The 18,913-nt window shown below is 41.7% G+C and overlaps 2 protein-coding genes across 2 annotated transcripts; one reads left to right on the top strand and one right to left on the bottom strand.

Annotated features, from left to right (window-relative positions):
* Nucleotides 1–1,726: 1,726 nt before the first annotated feature.
* bco1 (beta-carotene oxygenase 1) lies at nucleotides 1,727–9,958 on the top strand. The gene is made up of 11 exons (XM_050057275.1): nucleotides 1,727–2,130; nucleotides 2,226–2,354; nucleotides 2,441–2,570; nucleotides 3,533–3,680; nucleotides 3,782–3,932; nucleotides 4,411–4,631; nucleotides 4,790–5,047; nucleotides 5,143–5,248; nucleotides 5,358–5,452; nucleotides 8,564–8,675; nucleotides 8,942–9,958. Exons 1-11 carry the CDS (start codon nucleotides 2,067–2,069, stop codon nucleotides 9,094–9,096), a joined length of 1,569 nt encoding a protein of 522 aa, XP_049913232.1. The 5' UTR covers nucleotides 1,727–2,066; the 3' UTR covers nucleotides 9,097–9,958.
* Nucleotides 9,959–11,326: 1,368 nt separating this feature from the next.
* Nucleotides 11,327–18,706, bottom strand: pkia (cAMP-dependent protein kinase inhibitor alpha). Its single transcript, XM_050057280.1, has 3 exons — nucleotides 18,593–18,706; nucleotides 16,117–16,320; nucleotides 11,327–13,622 (listed from the first exon to the last, which is right to left on the bottom strand). The coding sequence occupies exons 2-3, from the start codon at nucleotides 16,265–16,267 to the stop codon at nucleotides 13,546–13,548; spliced, it is 228 nt and encodes a 75-aa protein (XP_049913237.1). The 5' UTR covers nucleotides 16,268–16,320; nucleotides 18,593–18,706; the 3' UTR covers nucleotides 11,327–13,545.
* Nucleotides 18,707–18,913: the final 207 nt, after the last annotated feature.

Raw genomic sequence — 18,913 nt, 5'->3', positions numbered from 1 at the left:
CTTCAAGGTTGGACGTGTTGTTGGTTCAGAGATGGTCTTCTGCAGACCTTGGTTGTGACCAGTGGTTATTTGACTTCCTGTTGCCTTTCTGTCATCTTGAACCAGTCTGGCCATTCTCCTCTGACCTCTGGCATCAACGGACCATCCTCTGTAAACCCTAGAGATGGTTGTGTGTGAAAATCCCAGTAGATCAGCAGTTTCTGAAATACTCAAACCAGCCTGTCTGGCACCAACAACCATGCCACGTTCAAAGTCACCTAAATCACCTTTCTTCCTCATTCTGATGCTCAGTTTGAACTTCAGCAGGTCGTCTTGACCATGTCTACATGCCTAAATGCATTGAGCTGCTGCCATGTGATTGGCTGATTAGCTATTTAACAAGCAGTTGAAATGTGATTGGCTGATTAGCTATTTAACAAGCAGTTGAACAGGTGTACCTAATAAAGTTGCCTGTGAATGTGTATATGCATAGCTGTTGGATTTTTAATTTCCAAATCAACTCTCGCCTATAATTCAAAGGTGTTAAAGAGTATATATCTCAAAGATAGACAAAGGTATTGATGCTACCGGTGGACTCTAGTGTTGTCTGCGTTGAGTTGATATGAAGAGGCCCAGATCGTGGATATCTTTGGAGGTTATCTCTGTTTAATCCTGACAGCTCTGACTCAGTTACAACTATATAAACGTGAGCCCCTCTCCCACAGAGTACAACAGTAAAAGGGAAGAGATAAGGCGGGATACACCCCTTTGTAGGTGGGGTACCCCTAAAGGTGAACGTAGGGGTACAGAAACTGAGTATAAAATGTTCTGCATATTGACTATGGAGGCCTTGGCATATAACAAATGTTTTGTTACACATATTACTGTGGTATAGTTGATCCTGTTACACTGATGAAACCTTCGCTTTATTGTATGTAATAATTGTGAACATTCAAATCTGGTGACATTACAATAATTATTACCAGAGATACATGTGATAAGGCAGATGCTGTCCCTTTCAGAGAAGCCTACATTTGGGGTTTGGGTAGGATCAAAATATCAACCAAATAAACTAATTTTGCAGTAAAATATTTTCATACAACCATCCATTTCAAAAACTAGACATATAACGGTCCCGAAAAATGTTTGTGCTTTGTTCTACCTCAGATAGGGGTACTCAAAACCTACACCTTTTGGGGATTTGTTCCTCCACTAGGCTTTATCAGGTACAGGATGCACCAGCCCTGCAGCTGATAGGAGTCCACAGTTAGTCTGTAACTCTGGGGGACACTAAACAACCTTCCAAGAAAACAATACCACAGAATATGTGATAGTGAATGAAATAAACCAGAGTTCAACACTATTTCCAGTGAGAGTAAGGCCATAAAGTAATATTACAACTTAAGCCACCAGAGCAGATAACAAGCGTTACTTCAGATCTGAGATCATACTGAATCCACACTGTGACTTCCTGCAGGAATGTTACACTAACTGTTCAAAGGGCTATTAAAAAATATAAGTATGTTTTGTTGTACATGTGAATTACCAGGCAGATCCAGAAAGTGGTGAAACTGAAACAAAGTGTAACAAAGGCATAACAATGCACGTGGAGAGGGGCTGTAAAAGTGGACTGCAGCTTATACAAGCTGTTTAATGAAGCCAAAGGTGCAGTGAGAGGTAAACACTAAACCTGCAGCTGTAAATGTAACACAGCAACACACGTGGCAAAAGAGATCCTGTTTTAATTATTATTATTATTAACATTTTATTAAAATGACTCATGTTAAATCAGGGTGGAAGAAGTGTAAATAGCAGAGGAAGATATATCAAAAGGTAGGCAGTTATCGATCAGTACTCAGAATATGACACAATAAGAGCTTTATCTTGTGGAGCTCATTTCGCAGAACTAAGCTGCGGGATTTCAAATAAATGATTACAGCGACATTACAATGAAATCCTTGCAAATGAGTAAACACGTCCTCTGCCAACCCCCCCATGAAGACCTTTAAAGGGAGTGGCTCTCCTTGCGCTGGCTGCACTGTTTCTCCAGACACCTTCGCGTGTTGGTCACTCCGCTCCAGGCAAACATGACACCAGAGTTTTCCAAGAACGCAGTGGAGAGCCCGGAGCCATGCAAGGCAAATGTAAAAGGTGGGTGAAGCTTTTTTCCTTTACGTTATTTAACAACCAACTCGTGCACTGACTTCAACTACATCGCTTGTGTTTGTCTGTGTCCTCTCCTGCAGGGAATATCCCCGGCTGGCTGCAAGGCACGCTCCTGCGCAACGGCCCCGGCATCTTCTCCGTGGGTGACACCAGCTACGACCACTGGTTTGATGGGATGGCCCTCATGAACAGCTTCGCCTTTAAAGATGGTTTGTTTTGCACTTTTAAGTCATAGCATTATTTCTGTCTTGACTGCATGTCATGATGAGCGCACCTTACACCTTTTTTCTTACAGGTGAAATGACCTACAGAAGCAGATTCCTCAAGAGTGACACCTACAAGTCTAACATGGCTGCAAACAGGATAGTTGTATCTGAAATGGGCACAATGGCCTACCCAGACCCCAGCAAGAACTTTATTGTCAAGTAAGCATACCCCTAATTTTAACCTCATTTTGATTATTTCATTGCTCTTATGGTATCCTTGTTATATGTATTTCTTGTTCGTTTTTTTGTATGTATCCTGCAAACATGCATTTGATTAATCCACAGCATCTGCAATACACAAATGGAAGTGTAGGAGAATAGGGGGGATTATCCAAATGCAAGCAGCTAATTGTTTTCTAAAGCAGTAGTCCTCAACCTTTGCATTTGCTCACAGACCCCCATGGGAGATTATGCTTCAGGGACCTGCACCCGATGGGATTTCAATTAAATTCAATGGAAGGAAGGAAGGAAATTCTTGTGTCAGAGAATGCATCAAATTACAGTAACAACCAGTGGGTTCCCCGGGTCAGGGTCACTACCTGGGCCCAGTTTGAGAACAATAGAGTAGTAAATATCTGGCTAAATATACAAGATAGAGGTGTTCTCAAGATGCAATAGCAAAACCAGTAACAATAGGAGTATGAGAAGTACAAGATAAAATGGTGTGAAAAACAGACTGTGCCTGATAATCAATGTGATATTGTATATCATATAACAAAGAGAAGTAGTGCTGCACATGACATGATATTGAAGAATACTATTGCACATGATGTTGTGAAATCATATTGCACAAGATATTGAAAGGAAGGTTTTGGTTGTTAGATATGATTAACATCAGAATTCTATAGCTGTCGACTGTAGCTGAGGAGGAAGTGAAACCTATGGTCAGAGTAGTTACTCTCATGACTCATAATCACGTTGGGCTATAAGTGAATTTAAAGATAAAAATAAACGAGTCATCTGCATCAATATGAGGATGATCAGAGTTTGGGGAAACCCCTGCTGTTCCCCTTTGTGCTGTGAAGTTGTTATTGAGATGCAAAGTACCCACACATTTCTACAGGACCCTCAGTGTAAGCAAATTAGTTTTTTTAAAAGTCTATTTCTGTCTTACTTTTCAGGGCGATCACCTTTCTCAACCACACAGTGCCCGACTTCACTGACAACGGTGCAAGCAATTTTATTAAATACGGAAACGACTATTACGCCACCTCTGAAACCAACTACATCCGCAAGATTGATCCAGTGACGCTGGAAACGCAGGATAAGGTAACCTGCTGATCTCAATCTCCATGTGTGATCACTCTTAACACACTTCCAGGTAAAGGGTAGATGTCACAGCTCATGAGTTGCTAAACTGTTTCACACAGGTGGACTACATGAAGTACCTGCCGGTGAACTTGGCTTCATCCCATCCGCACTACGACAAAGAGGGCAACGCCTACAACATCGGAACTTCAGTAGCGGAGAAGGGCAAGACTAAATACATACTGTTCAAAGTCCCTGTTGTTCCAGAGAAAGGTGTGTAAACCTAATGACCTGCTCTCTTTTCCCGACGCCTCAGTGCTTTCTCTCAGTATCAGCTGCACTTTGTTTCTTTGAGTATGAATGCTGTGCTGTACTATTTTTGCAGACATTCATAGGCAAACATTTCAGAGGGGACACAGGGGATATTTCCTACTCAATAATTAGAACATGTGCCTTTGTAACCCCCATAAAAACATGAAATTAGCAGAGGTGTTTTGACAAACTTAAAGACATTTCCACCACAAATTGGTGCAGAAAAATCACAAATTCATGCATAGAAAGTTCACCAGAATTCAGGAAATTAAGTCTTTAATGCCCAAAATATCCTGGGAGTGGCCCCTAAACCTCCTGTTTCACATGTATCCCACAATGTTGAACAAAACCTACATCCTTGTCTTCACTAATATGTCAACAAATTAAAATAATTGAGGTCTTTTGCTTCAGTTTTTTGCTCTTCACTTTAAATCTTCAGACAAAGGCAAGAACGCCCCTGCGCTGAAGAATGTGGAGGTGATCTGCACGCTTCCCTGCCGCTCCCTGCTCACACCCAGCTACTACCACAGCTTCGGCATCACGGACAACTATCTCATCTTCATCGAGCAGCCTTTAAAACTGGACATCCTCAAGATGGCCACTGCGTACATGAGGGGAGTCAACTGGGCGAGCTGCCTGAAGTACAGCCCTGAGGAAAATGTAAGGGGTCACTCTGTTTTGATATTCGGCTGAGCTAAGTATGAAGCAGCTGTAGATATCAGGAGGAAAGGGTGTGCACACGTCTACCAGTGTTGTTGACTGAAAGTCTGGGTTAACGTAACTGTGATCGTTTTTCTACTTGTTATTTTCGTCAACAGTGTCTGATCCACCTGATAGACAGAAAGACCGGCAAAGAAGTCGAGACAAAGTACTTCACCGAATCAATGATCGTCTACCATCACGTGAACGCTTTTGAGGACGACGGTCACGTGATCTTCGATGTCATCGCCTACAAAGACAACAGCCTTTATGACATGTTCTACTTTAGCAAACTGAAGGAAAAAGCCGGGTCTCACGATGAAAGCTACTCCAAGCCAAGCTACAAACGATTTGCACTTCCAGTCCAGCTGGACAAGGTGGGATTTCAAAAAACTGACTCCAACTTGAAATTTAGAGATGATGTTCCTCTCACACTTATTTATTTATCTAACTTTTTGGCTGGGTTCTGCAGGGCGTGGCGGTCGGAGAGAACCTGGTGAAACTCAAATACACAACAGCCAGTGCTGTGAAGGAGAAAGAAGGCAAACTAGTGTGCCAGGCAGAGGTGCTCTGTGAAGGTAAATCCAATGTCACTCAAACAGACGCCTCAGCTTTGGCATCTCAGCATCTTTAAGACTAACTGATTTGTTCATACAAATACAAAAACTGTCATTTGATGTCCACCAGGTCTCGACCTACCCAGGATAAATTATGATGTCAACGGCAAGAGACACCGGTTCATCTACTGCAGCTGCGTGGAGAAGTCTGCACTGGCTAAAGAGGTAATATTCCCTATTGTTTATAATTTAGCTACGGCGGAACAGGACTGGTGGGAACATCCGTCTTCGTGATTTCTTACAGTCCCATTGGTGTTATATGAAAAGAGAGCCTGGAGACCCTGAACTTGGAGACTCTTGAAGAGCAGAAGAGCTTGAAGAGATTTTTTTAAATGCAGGGCTATTGGGAATCAGATTGTTTTGTGGCAGCATTGTTTTTATTGAGGAAGGAAGCAAATCGCAGAACTGAGAATTAGTTGGCGCAGCAGAAGGTAGGAAGCACTCTGTTGATGTGACAATTATTGAATGCCCTCAAAAACACCAGAACACTCCAAGGCTCTGGCTCACATATCCTTCCCCACTGGGTACACAAGTGTATGTCAAGGTAGCAGAAACAATAGGAAGACGTGACAAGCTCAGCGGGGCTTCAAAGCATTTAGTAGAGCTCTTTTGAAAAGGGCTTCCCTTGAGTCCTGCTGCATACCCACAGTCCAGAGGTAAGTGTCTGCAAAGAGGAAGGAAACATCCTGGCTCAGACAATCAGATATTTTTGTTTATTACCACTTGACGCAGAATACCACCAACGTCAGAGAGCTTTGGCTCTCTTTATATTTTAATGGTGTTGGTGAATAAGAAGCAGGATGGACAAAAGGAAAAATGAAAACGTTATGATGATGACCAGCCAAGAAAATAATTTTGTTTGATTAAATATGGGTGCATACACAACAAAAGCAAAATATTTTCCACTTTCCACTGCGGGAGATTTAAAAAGCAGCTGCTAGCAGTTAGTGGCTAACTCACAGAAGAAGCAGCCGTAAATGTCCACAAATTGGGAAAACAACGAGATTTGGGAGCTCCTCACCCTCTGAGCAGAGGACAAAATCAGCCACAGTATAACAGAGAAGGTAAATGATTGTGATTGACATGTTATGCCATCATTGTTATCCAGAAAGCACGACTGACACGTATGTTATTTGTCACGCAAGAGGCAGATGCTGTTGGGTTTCATTTCATGCCCCTCACGCCTCATTTGATTGCGGAATGCCGGAAGCAGTGTATAATCGCACACTGGAGTGGCATGATGGGGCCATAGTTTGGTTCTGTGTAGAAATGCAAAGAAGGCTTAAAGACGGGACTTTGTATCTCCGTGTAAAAAGCGCCATCGTTGCATACGCTAAAATGAAGGCAGTGGACTCTATCTCCGTGCCAACTTTATCTAAAAAAACGTTACGTCAGCAGGAATAAACATTTATTCAAGAGCGTTGTATGCAGTAGTTGGTTCACTGCCAGCTGTAGTTACATCAGCAGAATAAAATAAAGTGATCAGAGAGTTATTTCAACACCATGAAGATTATTTGAGTCAGTCAGTCACCAGTCATAAATCCAGTTTGAGTCATAGCTAGAGCTCCCTTTGAGGAAGGAGGGACCTTGTGAATTGGTGTCAGGTCTGGAACACGTTACGTATTTTTCATCAATAAATAAAAAAAGTTTAACGCAGATCATGATTGAGATGCACTGGTGGGAAGTAACACATTTACTTCATTACTTGTACTTGAGTACTTTATTGAAATAAGAGTCTTTGTGTTGCGGGATACTCCTACTTGAGTATTGTGATAAAATACACGTACTTCTACTCCTTATATTGGGCGACCCATTGGGCTTCTTTTACTGATACATTTAGCTGTGTTATATATTTAGCTGAGTTTACATGCCGACAGTGATTGTCCATCAGTTAAAGAGATAAGATAACCTACTAGACAGTGAAAGCACCACAGATAGATAGAGGTGTGGCCCTCGGCAGTGACGCTCTTCAGTCGTCTGCAGTGTACGATAATGTCAGAAGAAGTAACACCGCTGTCTCCTTCAGAAGAGGCACATACACATCACTGGCCTACACATCGATGTAATGAATTGCATCTAATGAAGATCCTCATTCATTCATTGTCTGTAACTGCTTATCCTGCTAAGGGTGGCAGGGGGGCTGGAGCCTATCCCAGCTGACATTGTGTGAGAGGCACCCTGGACAGGTCGCCAGGCTATCACAGGGCTGACACATAGAGACAGACAACCATTCACACTCACATTCACACCTACGGACAATTTAGAGTCACCAATTAACCTGCATGTCTTTGGACTGTGGGAGGAAGCTGGAGTACCTGGAGGAAACCCACACTGACACGGGGAGAACATGCAAACTCCACACAGAAGGGCTCCCCCACCCTGGGGTTTGAACCAGAAGTCCTGTTGCTGTGAAGCGACAATGCTAACCACTGCATCACTGTGCTAGCTAATGAAGTTGCTCCCTGCTTGAGTATATATTTTTTTTATAGTAAACGTTTTTACTCATACTCAAGCAGTTGTTTTTATGGGTACTTTTACTTCTACTTGAGTCAAAATAATTATAAAGTAACAATACTTTTACTTGAGTCCCGTCTTTGTTTACCCCCCCACTGTTGAGGTGAGACCTTTCCCCTATTTTGACGTACACATATATTTTTTTTCTTGATCAGACTCAGCAGATTGCTATTTATAATACTTCCCTTTTTGACTGCATGTGTGACGAACACGAGTCTGACTGACGTGGTGAATTATACTGAAAAAGTGCAACTGCAGTCATTTCCCAATTGAATTGCACATGTATAAACTACATAATGATGACTGTAGTGATTTCACAGTGATGCTCTGTTGTGTTTGAGTTACTTAAAAAACAACATTGCCCCCCTGCGACTCTTCCAAGGATATGTAGGTAAAACTAATAAATGGATGGACTGATGAAGCAGTTGGTTACTCTATTACTGGGAAGCACTGGCATCTCGTTCTTGGAAATATACTTTATTTCCTGTGAACCCTGAGTCACTCCGACTAAGGTCAGCCCAGTTTATACCATGAAAAGACGTGGTTCAAGTTCCTTAACGTACCCACTGACTGGATTAAGAAGCTTACAATTTTATTGCTCTTTTGAAAGTATATGGCTGAGAGTCTGGGCAAAGTGCTGCACGGGCACATTGTTATCAGATACACTACGGGGAACTCAAAGTGCCAGTCTGTAATGCTTTGTTGTACACGCTGAGTAAATCATGTCTCGATTGTTTTCCCTGATCTGTTCATTTAATCCAGATTGCAAAGTTTGACACAGAAACCAAGGAAAGGATTTGCTGGAGTGAGGACAACTGCTGGCCGTCAGAGCCTGTGTTCGTCCCCAGACCTAATGGAGAGTCGGAGGATGATGGTGAGAATACTGTGTGCACATTGTATGACATGGATACTGGTGTGTGTGGTGTTACTGCACATCAGAGAAAGTACAAAAAGATAGGCTTATCAACCTAAAAAGATAAGATCACTCACTGATTACATCTGTATCCACGAGACTGTATGTTAAGCGGGGGGTTTTTTAAGGTCAAAGAAAATTTGAAAACCTGCCGTCATTTGATGTGATTCCTTAGATTTTTGATATCATGTTTTGCATAACAGTAATCTCCTCCTTTTCGTCTGCAGGTGTGGTCTTATCGGCATTTAACAACTGCAACCCGGGCCAGTCGAGCTTCATGCTGATTCTGGATGGCAGAACATTCAAAGAGGTCGCTCGGGCATATGTGAAGGCTGAGCTCCCCCAGTCTATGCATGGGTTTTTTATCCCACAAGGAAATTAGTCAGTTGTGTATAACTGCCTTTGGAGAACTTCTAAAAATCGTACTGTAAGGCGCAGGTATCTATTGGATCACACACACTGCTGAACAGTGTTGTATTTTAGGGAAAAGTGTGGTGAGGATGTACATGGCTTCATGGACTACCTCTGTAAAATGATAGGAACCGTATCGAAACTAATTTTTATCGCTTTGTTTATTAGTAAAGATGCGGATTTATCGATTTTGTGTGAATCTAAGTGCCACTTAAAGGTATACCATGCAGGAATTATCAGTTACTGTTTGTAGACAGTATCACCAATCCCAAGCTTTGTCCGCTTGGCGTTTTCACCACGCTACATTTGTGTTTTTTATGTGCTTTGTCCACCATTTTCGCAGCTTCCTCTTGGATGTGTGCAGTGGAAAAGGATTAGGGTCACACGTGAAAAATATATTTGAGTCTAAAGTCAGGATTCTGAGAATAAACAAAAAGAAATCATGGAAAATAGTGAAGTTTTATTCTTAGATTACCAATTTAAATCTCAGAACTGTGGCTCTAATCTTCATCCATGCTACTGCCTGGTCGCTACCTCTTTAAAAAGTGCCAGCCACACCTGCGCGCGAGCAAAATGAGCAGAAAATAAGGAAATTAAGGCAGACAGCAGGGTCTCTGCAGAAAGACACACCGCCACACACTTCTAGTTGGTCATAAGTGATGATTGAGAGGGATTAATTTTGTACGAGTCTATACATTGTTTTGTTTTTTAAGGAAAACCCAGTATAGTATACCTTTAAGCACGTACATATATTACTGTTTATGTATTCCACATTATTCTCTTGTATTTCTGTGACGATCAATGCACTCGTGCTCAACCTTTTCAATAAAAAGACAAAACAACAACAAAAAACATGTCAGTTTCTGAGATGTGTTCCCGTTCTTTAGTTCATCAAGATTAAAAGAGTAAGTCCAGAAACAGAGTCATCATGGTTATCTGTACATTTTATCATCTTCTGGCAAAGCCCCTGAGCATACAGGACCTCTATCTCCAAGTATCTTTAACCTCTAATCAGTTTATCTGTGATAAGTTAAGTCACAAGCAAAGTCTATGTGGTCCCCTCCTAGGCTATTTGTTGGGGCTCTTAGGTTCTAAAGCAAAGATAAGGAACGAACTTTCTGACCTTCACCAGCGTGTAAAAGTTGTCTCCATCTGTCACAGTGATTAAAGATGAGTGAATCGAGGGTTGACAGGATGAAAATTATCAAATTAGCAGAGGGGGCAGGAAGCAGGAAGGACACACAGTGCTCATACGACCGGTGCCAGAACTAGCATGTTCGGCACCCTGGGGAAGCTTCCCCTCGCCCTAACAAGAACAAGAACTAATGCGAATCAGCACAAATACACAATAAGAGAATAAGGTGTGTGCAAATTTGCAAATTCCATCTGTTTCTTGTTTTTGTTCTGCGCCCTGGATGGCTTTTGCCACATACACGCCGCCATTTCCCTTATGTTTAAATTTCTACTGACAAAATAGATGAACAAATACATACATTTGTCCACCACCCACCACACCAAAGCTGGAAGTTGCTCCGAGAGGTCGCTCAATTAGTCTGCACTACCCACATGTGAATTACTTCCTTAGTAAACATAATTAAATTATGACTGCGAATAAGTCAAACAGCAGGCATGAGAGAAGCATAGAAAAGTAAACTCATCACTCAATATTAGCCTTATAGGTGGCTGCTGCATGACTATATTGGAAAGATTTCTATCGGGTTTTATGTCGGTCTATCCACTTTATCACAGGAAACAATAATAACACCACAAGACCTATAATAAAACCAACTACTGTACCTCTTAAATGTTCTGTTATGGCTCATCTGCAGCCTAATTATTACTAACATTATAGTATTCAGTGTGTACTTGTAAAACTCTTTGTGGTGTGGATTTAAGAGGTGTTAAATAGAGTTTGCCAACTTCTGCATGACATAATTCTGTAATCACCGTATTTAAAATAGCACCAGGCTAATCATTTTTTATATTACATTGGTCAGTAATCATTAGGCACCAATTCCATCACAACGGCCAACAATCACAGCATCTATCCCATCACAGAGACCAAAAATAGGGCATGGCAGTGACAACACTGGCCTGTGATCTGGCTCTTCTGTGACTGAATAGCAGGTTTTAGATTGGCCACAAGAGGGAGACAGTGACCATGTGTACTCTGCCCACACACACACAGTATTGACACTACATTTTTTCACCGGTGAGATTTAATTGCACGTCAAAACTAACAAAGACAACAAAATCAAATATGAGGGCATTACACAGTAAAGTCAGTGACAACACACATGACTCATGAATGAACAACATGGAAAATACAGCATGATTATGGGTGCCCGACGTCACCTACAGTACAACAGTACTGGTCATTAAATCACACTCTACCTGACCTGTAAATACAATGTAAAAATCCCCTTTTAACAAGTCATTTATTTTCTTAAAATTTCATAAAACCAGCCAAGACAAACACGTGATGTCATCACACAGTCACACAAGTTCAAAATAGAAAGTTTCAGAGTGCACATCTACATGTTTGAGTGGTACAACAGAAAAAGGCAGTGTGTCGTAGCTACAGGAAAAGTACTGAGAGGGTTGGTTCTCTCTGAAAATGAAGGGTTGACTCATCGGAGAAACGGGAAATGCAAATATCAAAGGTAGTCTGTCCAATCACAACAATCATCATTCTACCAGACGCCCCAGAACACGGACAAATACAAACCTCAGATGAATGTAATACATTAAATAAAACACACTTGGTTGCAATCAGTGCTGTGACTTTTTGCATCTCCAGCAGCAAATAAATTCTTGATCTCAACATCCAGCGTCAAACAAGTCATATTTTAAACACACACACACACACACTCTCAGATGTGCTAAATGGCAGTGTATTGATCTGGGGTAAAAAGAACATATTATAATATGGACAATTTTTGTATGTAGAAAACTCTGCACCATCACCATCACATACTACAAGACTGATTGGTGTTTCTCAAAGTCTTCATTGAAGAGACCCAACCTTCACTTCCAGCAAATTGTGTGCAAAGAATTGTGGGTACTTTATACCTGCTGAGGATACACACATGCATCCTTTAAAATTCTCTAAATGAAGGACTCTATCCTCGCTAGAATTTGAAGAATCCTTGATATTGGAACAGTCCTTAGGCGGGATTTGATTACGTAGCATCCTTGAAGTTCAGCCATTTAATGATCCTTCCGTGACTTTGAGAAACACCTGATGTCTTCTCCATAGGGCAGCCACAGACAGTGAGAGGGATGAGGAAAAATGAATACACAGAGTAACCAAACATGAGACGTGTAAGGGCAGAACCGTATTTCAACACTGTAATCCAAAGCTATTAGCAACCATCCGATTCACAATGAATATTTGAAGTTAACGGCTAACTGCATACAAAGTTAGAAAATGCTCACACAGTCAAAGTCAAAGGTAGGGAAACCATAGGTGAGGTGCATTTTAACATACTGAATATCAGACAATAATTCTCCATGTATATGCAAAGATCTAGAGTACAACCTTTTGTACAACCTTTACAAAATTTTGAATATAAAAAGAATCTAAAATGATGCATTCAGGGAGATGCATTGTCTAGCACATACTGGCTGCACCTGTGAGGCCTGGCAGTGGGCACAAAAAGGGCTCGTGATTATTTGGGAGATTATGGGTCAGTGTGCAAAACAAAGCAAGAAACAGGAGAGCCAGACAGGGGTATTGTTTTAAGCTTTTGCCTTTATCATGTTGACAGAATGAAAGAGCAGCTCAGTATTGTTCCTAACTGCTGTATGTCCTGTGTTTTGACCTGTCTGAGCAAGTAATGTAATATCAAAAGTGCCAGATTGCAACATTATTTACCCACAAATCTTTCAAATTGAGTCTGTGGTGTCTGAGATATCACCTGACATGGATAAACAAACAAACAAGGAGTAGGTGTCCGATCACTGCCCTCAGTTCCCTGGAAGTATTTCAGCCACATCACTTGTGAGTGCTTCAAGGCGTGGAGGGAAGAGAGTGGAAACACTTGCGCCTGCCCCATAAACCTTGAATGGCCTCTTTTCCCTTCTCTCCTGTCCCATCAGGACCACCCACAGTCAAACAGAGCTGCTTTCTGGTTGTCGACATCACGCCGCGTTCACCATACGTCACGTCCAATCTCACGTCAGCAGCCATGAAGGAAAGGCAGCAAGGAAAGGAGGCCTTTTAAGGAAGTTGGAACACACCCAAGTAAGAAAGGAAAACTGCGCTGTGGTTGCCATAGCGACGATGTCCTCATGGCAGGACCAGGGCAGTGGGAGATTTTACCGTGTCTGTTGCTCACAGTCATTAGATGCAGCAGGTTTAGGGTTCAGGGATCAGGTGGACGAGAGGAAGCGGTTGTTTGAGTCCACAAAAGTCAGTTTAGCTGCCCTCAGCTTGAGTCTCTTCTTCTTTAGCTGGACAGTCCTGGCTTTTGTCGGTGTTTTCTCCCTCATCACCTGATACACAGAGGAAGAGAGGAGACAGTGAGTCAGTTACAAGCATAAGTTACTACTTGTGAAGTCAGTGATGTGAATAGTAAGTAAGACAAAAACTAGTAGTAATAGTAATTTGAATCTGTAACAAAAAACTTGGGGCAAAACTGACTTGTGTGGAGGGAGCTAAGAGATTCCAGGACTTAGCCACCAGAATCTATGATAGCAAGGTGTGGTTTGTAGATAAGGCAAAATGACAAGGCCGATCAGTTAAAGCAAACTATCAGTGGGCTTCCTGCCAGCCAGCGTGAGCGTTGGGGATCGCCCGGGACGGCCCCAGATTCAGCACCATGGACAGCAGTCATGACAGAATCTACGCAAACATTGCTCATTTAAAAAGTTAAAGCATTACGCACATAACGGAAAAGGTTGGTTCTCAAATGGTATTGCAGCACACTGATGTGCCATGATGCAAATCCAGGTGTGCCGTGGGATTTTGTGATGACCACACATTATTATTGCAATATACAAAAAAGTTATGAATGAATTTTTGATTGACTGTATCAGTATGTTGTGTGCACCCATTTCCTAATAAAGAGGCAAACTCTACCGAAAAAGGTAATCTAATTTAATTTAGAAAACCTTCACAGGGAACCTATTTGTTGACGTTCGTGCTAGGGAATTATAAGTGTGTGACCCATCACATTATCTTACATTAATTCCTGTTTAAATGGATGTTATTGGTGCTTTGATGTAATTTTAAAAGTTTAAAATGCTTTCTTGACTAATAGTTGGTTGTCAATTGTTATTTGATATAGTAAATAAAAACAAATATAAATAAAGGTGTGCCTTGACATTTTGGCGTACCCTCTGGTGTACCGTCGGGCACATAAAGTTTGAAAACCATGGTAAACAAATGCATTATAATTGACCATGTTTTTTCTCCCTTGGTGGAGAATAAGAATACGGTTTGAATTCATACTGTAGTGACTGTAGGAAACTGTCACTCTCCTAGGTTTGTTTATATTTAGTTATCTTATGGAGTTTTCTGTTTGTGTTCCTTGTTTCATGTTATTCATTCATGTTTAATCTGCTTCCTGTTTTATTTTGTAAGTTCTCTCCTCATGTGTCATGTCTAGGTTTTACTTGTCGTTGTGTGTTTTCCCACCTGTTTTCTGTCACACCTGTCTTGTTAGTCCCTCCCTGTTCCCAGAGTCTTCCCCTCACACCTGTTCTGTATTAGTCTTGTCTGCTCCACCCTTGTTGTCAGCCAATCTCCATTTCCCTCGTTTTGTCCATGTCATCCTCCTCCAGCTGTGTCTTCTTGTTGTGAGTAGTTTTTTGTGTATATATATACCTGTGCTGATCCTGTCTTCCTCCTGGGTGTATTCTGTGATCGTGCTTGTATTCATCCCTGTGTTTTTCCTGTGCTCATCCCTATTCATCCTGTTTTTTTGGTTGGTTTTCGGTTTTGTTTCATTTGGACTTTTCGTTGCCTCCCTGTACTGGATGTTTTCCATCAGCTACATTAAAGCTCGCCTTTTGTTAAAGACTGAAAGTCTTCCTCTGAACTGACTCCTAACAGAAACAAACTCAAAGTCCCTGAGAGGCTGAGGCTGGGTCTGGTTTACTTGTTTAACACGGCAACAAAAAATTCGCTGTGATCCAAAATCAGATTACATATTTTTTAAAGGAAAGGAATAAACAAACTTATAATTAAAAGCAAACAAAAGTGCAGTCAACAAAAAAATTGGCGACCCACTCACCCCCTCTTTCCAACAAAAAAACACACAGGTCAACATGAGATGCTCATATAGATTATATGTGTCACCGCACAGATCCATCCCAAAAACCCTAATCACAAAAATATTATAAACGCTAATATCCCAAAAATTATTTGACAATACAAAAATATAACCATCCTAAAACGTATTAATCCTACTAATCTTACAACATCTTTTCCTTTCTAATTTAATTCATGACTCCTACACATACAGTACCAAGTTTTATTTCACATTATTTACAAATGAAAGCTTTCAATCTTTGGCACCCCCTGGTGGTGGTATCAAACATTACACTACCCATGCACACACCATACTCTTGATAGATGCAATTAAAACACACTACAAATTTTGAGCAGTGACAGGCTATAATATATCAATTATCTCGCTTAAATACACTGATTGTTTCCAAGTTGTTGATACCGATCCCTGTTTAATTGTTTATAGTTTCTCCTGTGAAAATATAGTTCACAATTCCTGCCTCACTTGTGCATATTGCTGCTCATTCTGCCTCAGCCACATTTCCACCACTCCCAAGGCCCCCTGACATCCATTTTCCATCCATCCCCCAGATGCCTTGGACCCTCCCTCCTTCCCCATCACCTGACTGCCCCACTCATCTACACACCTGCTTCCACTTCCCTCATCTGCATCTCTTTCCATCATCAGTCACTTCCTACATATACTGCCCCACTTCCTTTGTTCCCCTCTCAGCTCACCACTTTGATGTCTCTCACCTGACTTGTTGATGTTGAGCTGTGACAGACTCTGCGACAGGTCAGCGGGTCCTTCCACCCCAGCGCCTGCTGGGATATCGTGGATGGCGTTCCTGCGGCCGGACCGCCGAGAGGCGATGAAGTCCTCATAGGTCGCCTCCACATCCGTCATCGCTAACACACCTCACCATAGCAGGGCCTGGCACACGCAGCAGCACAGGAAGGCTACACATGGACACACACGTCAACATGAGCTACATTTTTAGGAGGCTTTATGCAGTTTGTCCTGAGCAACTGTGCACAGTGGATGCATCTGCAGTCTGTGTTGACATGAAGAAAGTGACAGTGCACTCATTCAATACATCCCTCCCTCCTCTTATTTTATGACCTAATCCCTGATTAATCTATTTTAATCTCAATCCAGGGCACAGGCGACACCAGTGACACAAAGGAGACATATTCTGCAGAAGGAACACAGGGTGGTGGGACGGAAACACAAATGAGGGTGTTGTTGAAGTGATGCAATGCAGCACCCAAAAACACACACTCAAAGGGGTAATTACAGCACATGGGAGGACAGTACTGTATTCAAATGTCATTCCACTTGGAGTAAGCATGGAGCAGTAAGGGAGCTGTGTTGCCACAGAGATTTAGGTTAAACCCCTCTGTTGACATCCTAACACTCTGTATCAATTTGCCTGGGCGAGGCTGTCCTTCAGCACTTTGCACATTCTGGCTTCCCTGCCAAATTGTCACTAATTAAAATCCATCAGCGTGAGATTTTTTTTTATCTTAACCAATCAATTTTTAATACATGCACTTTTAAGAGTACAAAAAAACAATCTTTTGTGAGACTGCGTATCCCCTTGGTGATATAAAGGACAAGTTGGTTTTACTCCAGTTTAAATAATGAATTTTTAACTAACAGGGAATTTTTCAGAGATGACCTCAGCTCCCACATCCATCTGGGGCTATTTCCAGAGCCGAGCAGGCTGTGATTGACCGCGGCTATTTTTGGATGCCTCCTATGTCATCATCTGAGCCTGCTCCCACTCAGCTGTCATTCTCAAAATGGTGTCAAGACGGGCAGGACCCAACAGATGTTGTCCGTGCAATTGTCAGCGTCGACGTGGGGAAGCAAGAGAAACAGGATGACTGTTTTTCAATATAAAAATCAGAGAATTAGTATCATCTCAGAGGCAAACAGTGGTGACACTGATCTGCAGCAAGACCTTTAGAACATAAAAGGATATTCCTGAGTGTTAAGCATAAACCAAAATCTAAGAGAAGTGTGTTGATTGATTGATTATTATCATTACTAAATCATGAGCTTCATTTGTTACTGCCCCGTGAGAGTCGATGCTTTATTTGTAGAGCTGACAGAACATTCTTGGCATGTGTGTCCCAAGCTCATATCACATGAAATATTAACTGACACTTTACATAATTTAGTCACGCTGTTGCACCCATAAAGTAGAACATCAGCAGTTCAGTGTGTGTGAGAGTGTGTATGAGTGATTATGTACCCTGCCCTTGCAGAAGCATGCTCCTGCTGTCCTCACGGCTCTGCTCCCGAGAGGTAACCAGAGCGCTCAGCTGGCCTCGACAACAACAATATATATCTAAAGCACAGACTTCCCAACAAATGTTTCTGAATCAAATCAGCGGACAGTGTCCTCTCTGTCTCCGCCTAACAAGTGAAAAATAAAGAAACTTGGCTCCTCCTGCTCTGCAAGCATTTGATTTGCTGTGCTGCCAAACAGAGAATTAGCAGTGAGTGTGGCAGTGATGAGGAGTGCAGGAATCCAGTCCCACAAACTTATGCCAGTGTTATTCTAGGTGGCCTCAGCATAGCTGGGACTGATGCCCAACACTCCCTCACTCACACATACACAAACTATACTCCTACACAAACATTTAGAAAGGTAACAATTGCCTTTATAACAACAGTAATATCTCAATATGATATAATACAAATATAAAGTGGGCTATTTTGCTGTTATTTCTGCAGCATCCTATTAAATCCTATAGGCTGTAGGATTATGGCAGGATTAGTAAAGGGCTGCATTAAATGCCTTTGCTATGATTCTGCATGAGCTGCCATCAGTCCATTGACAACCTTTATTAGAACACGCTTTAAATAATTGACGCCTTCCAACATCTATCATCTATCAAAGGCTAAGTGGAGGCGCTGCAGGCATCAAGTACAGTCGTGCGCATTTGGCTCCTCAGATAAATCACATTGTTGACACAGTAAAGTCCTCACCTTTAGGCTACATAAAGACAACCCAATAAAGGTGCACGAGAATCGACACGCTCAAACTGTTTTCAATAATAAATCAACAGCCATATGTCTTTATGTGATGACAAAGACTCCCATAGAGCTCAGTCAGTGCCAGTGAACGCAGCCCTCAAGGTGCACATGAAATTACGATGCCACACACGCACAGTCTGTTTCTACAGTTATTATTTTTAGGTATTATTATGATCAGAGTACCTGTTTAGGTTAACGGGCTTCCCAGTATTCGCAGGGGTCAGTCACATCAGCATGAAAGCCACTCGGTATTCCCCATTACGCTCGCGATAGAGGATTTACCAATGTCAAGTCGGTGTCAGAATACAACTGTTTCCGGGTAAAATTTCAAAATAAAGCCCTTATTTGTGAAGTAATACAGCCCTTAAAATTTACTTTTTTCCTCCCTATGCAACTTAGTTTTCACTGGCTCATTTAGAATAAAGATTAAAATAAAATAAAATAAAAACAAAAATAATACATTGGCTTTATATCCTCGTGAGTACTGATTTTTTGTTTGGTACG

This window comes from Epinephelus moara, chromosome 11, assembly GCF_006386435.1.
Source record: "Epinephelus moara isolate mb chromosome 11, YSFRI_EMoa_1.0, whole genome shotgun sequence".
In the NCBI taxonomy this organism is placed as follows: domain Eukaryota; kingdom Metazoa; phylum Chordata; class Actinopteri; order Perciformes; family Serranidae; genus Epinephelus; species Epinephelus moara.
This window is presented reverse-complemented; position numbering and strand designations above follow the sequence as displayed.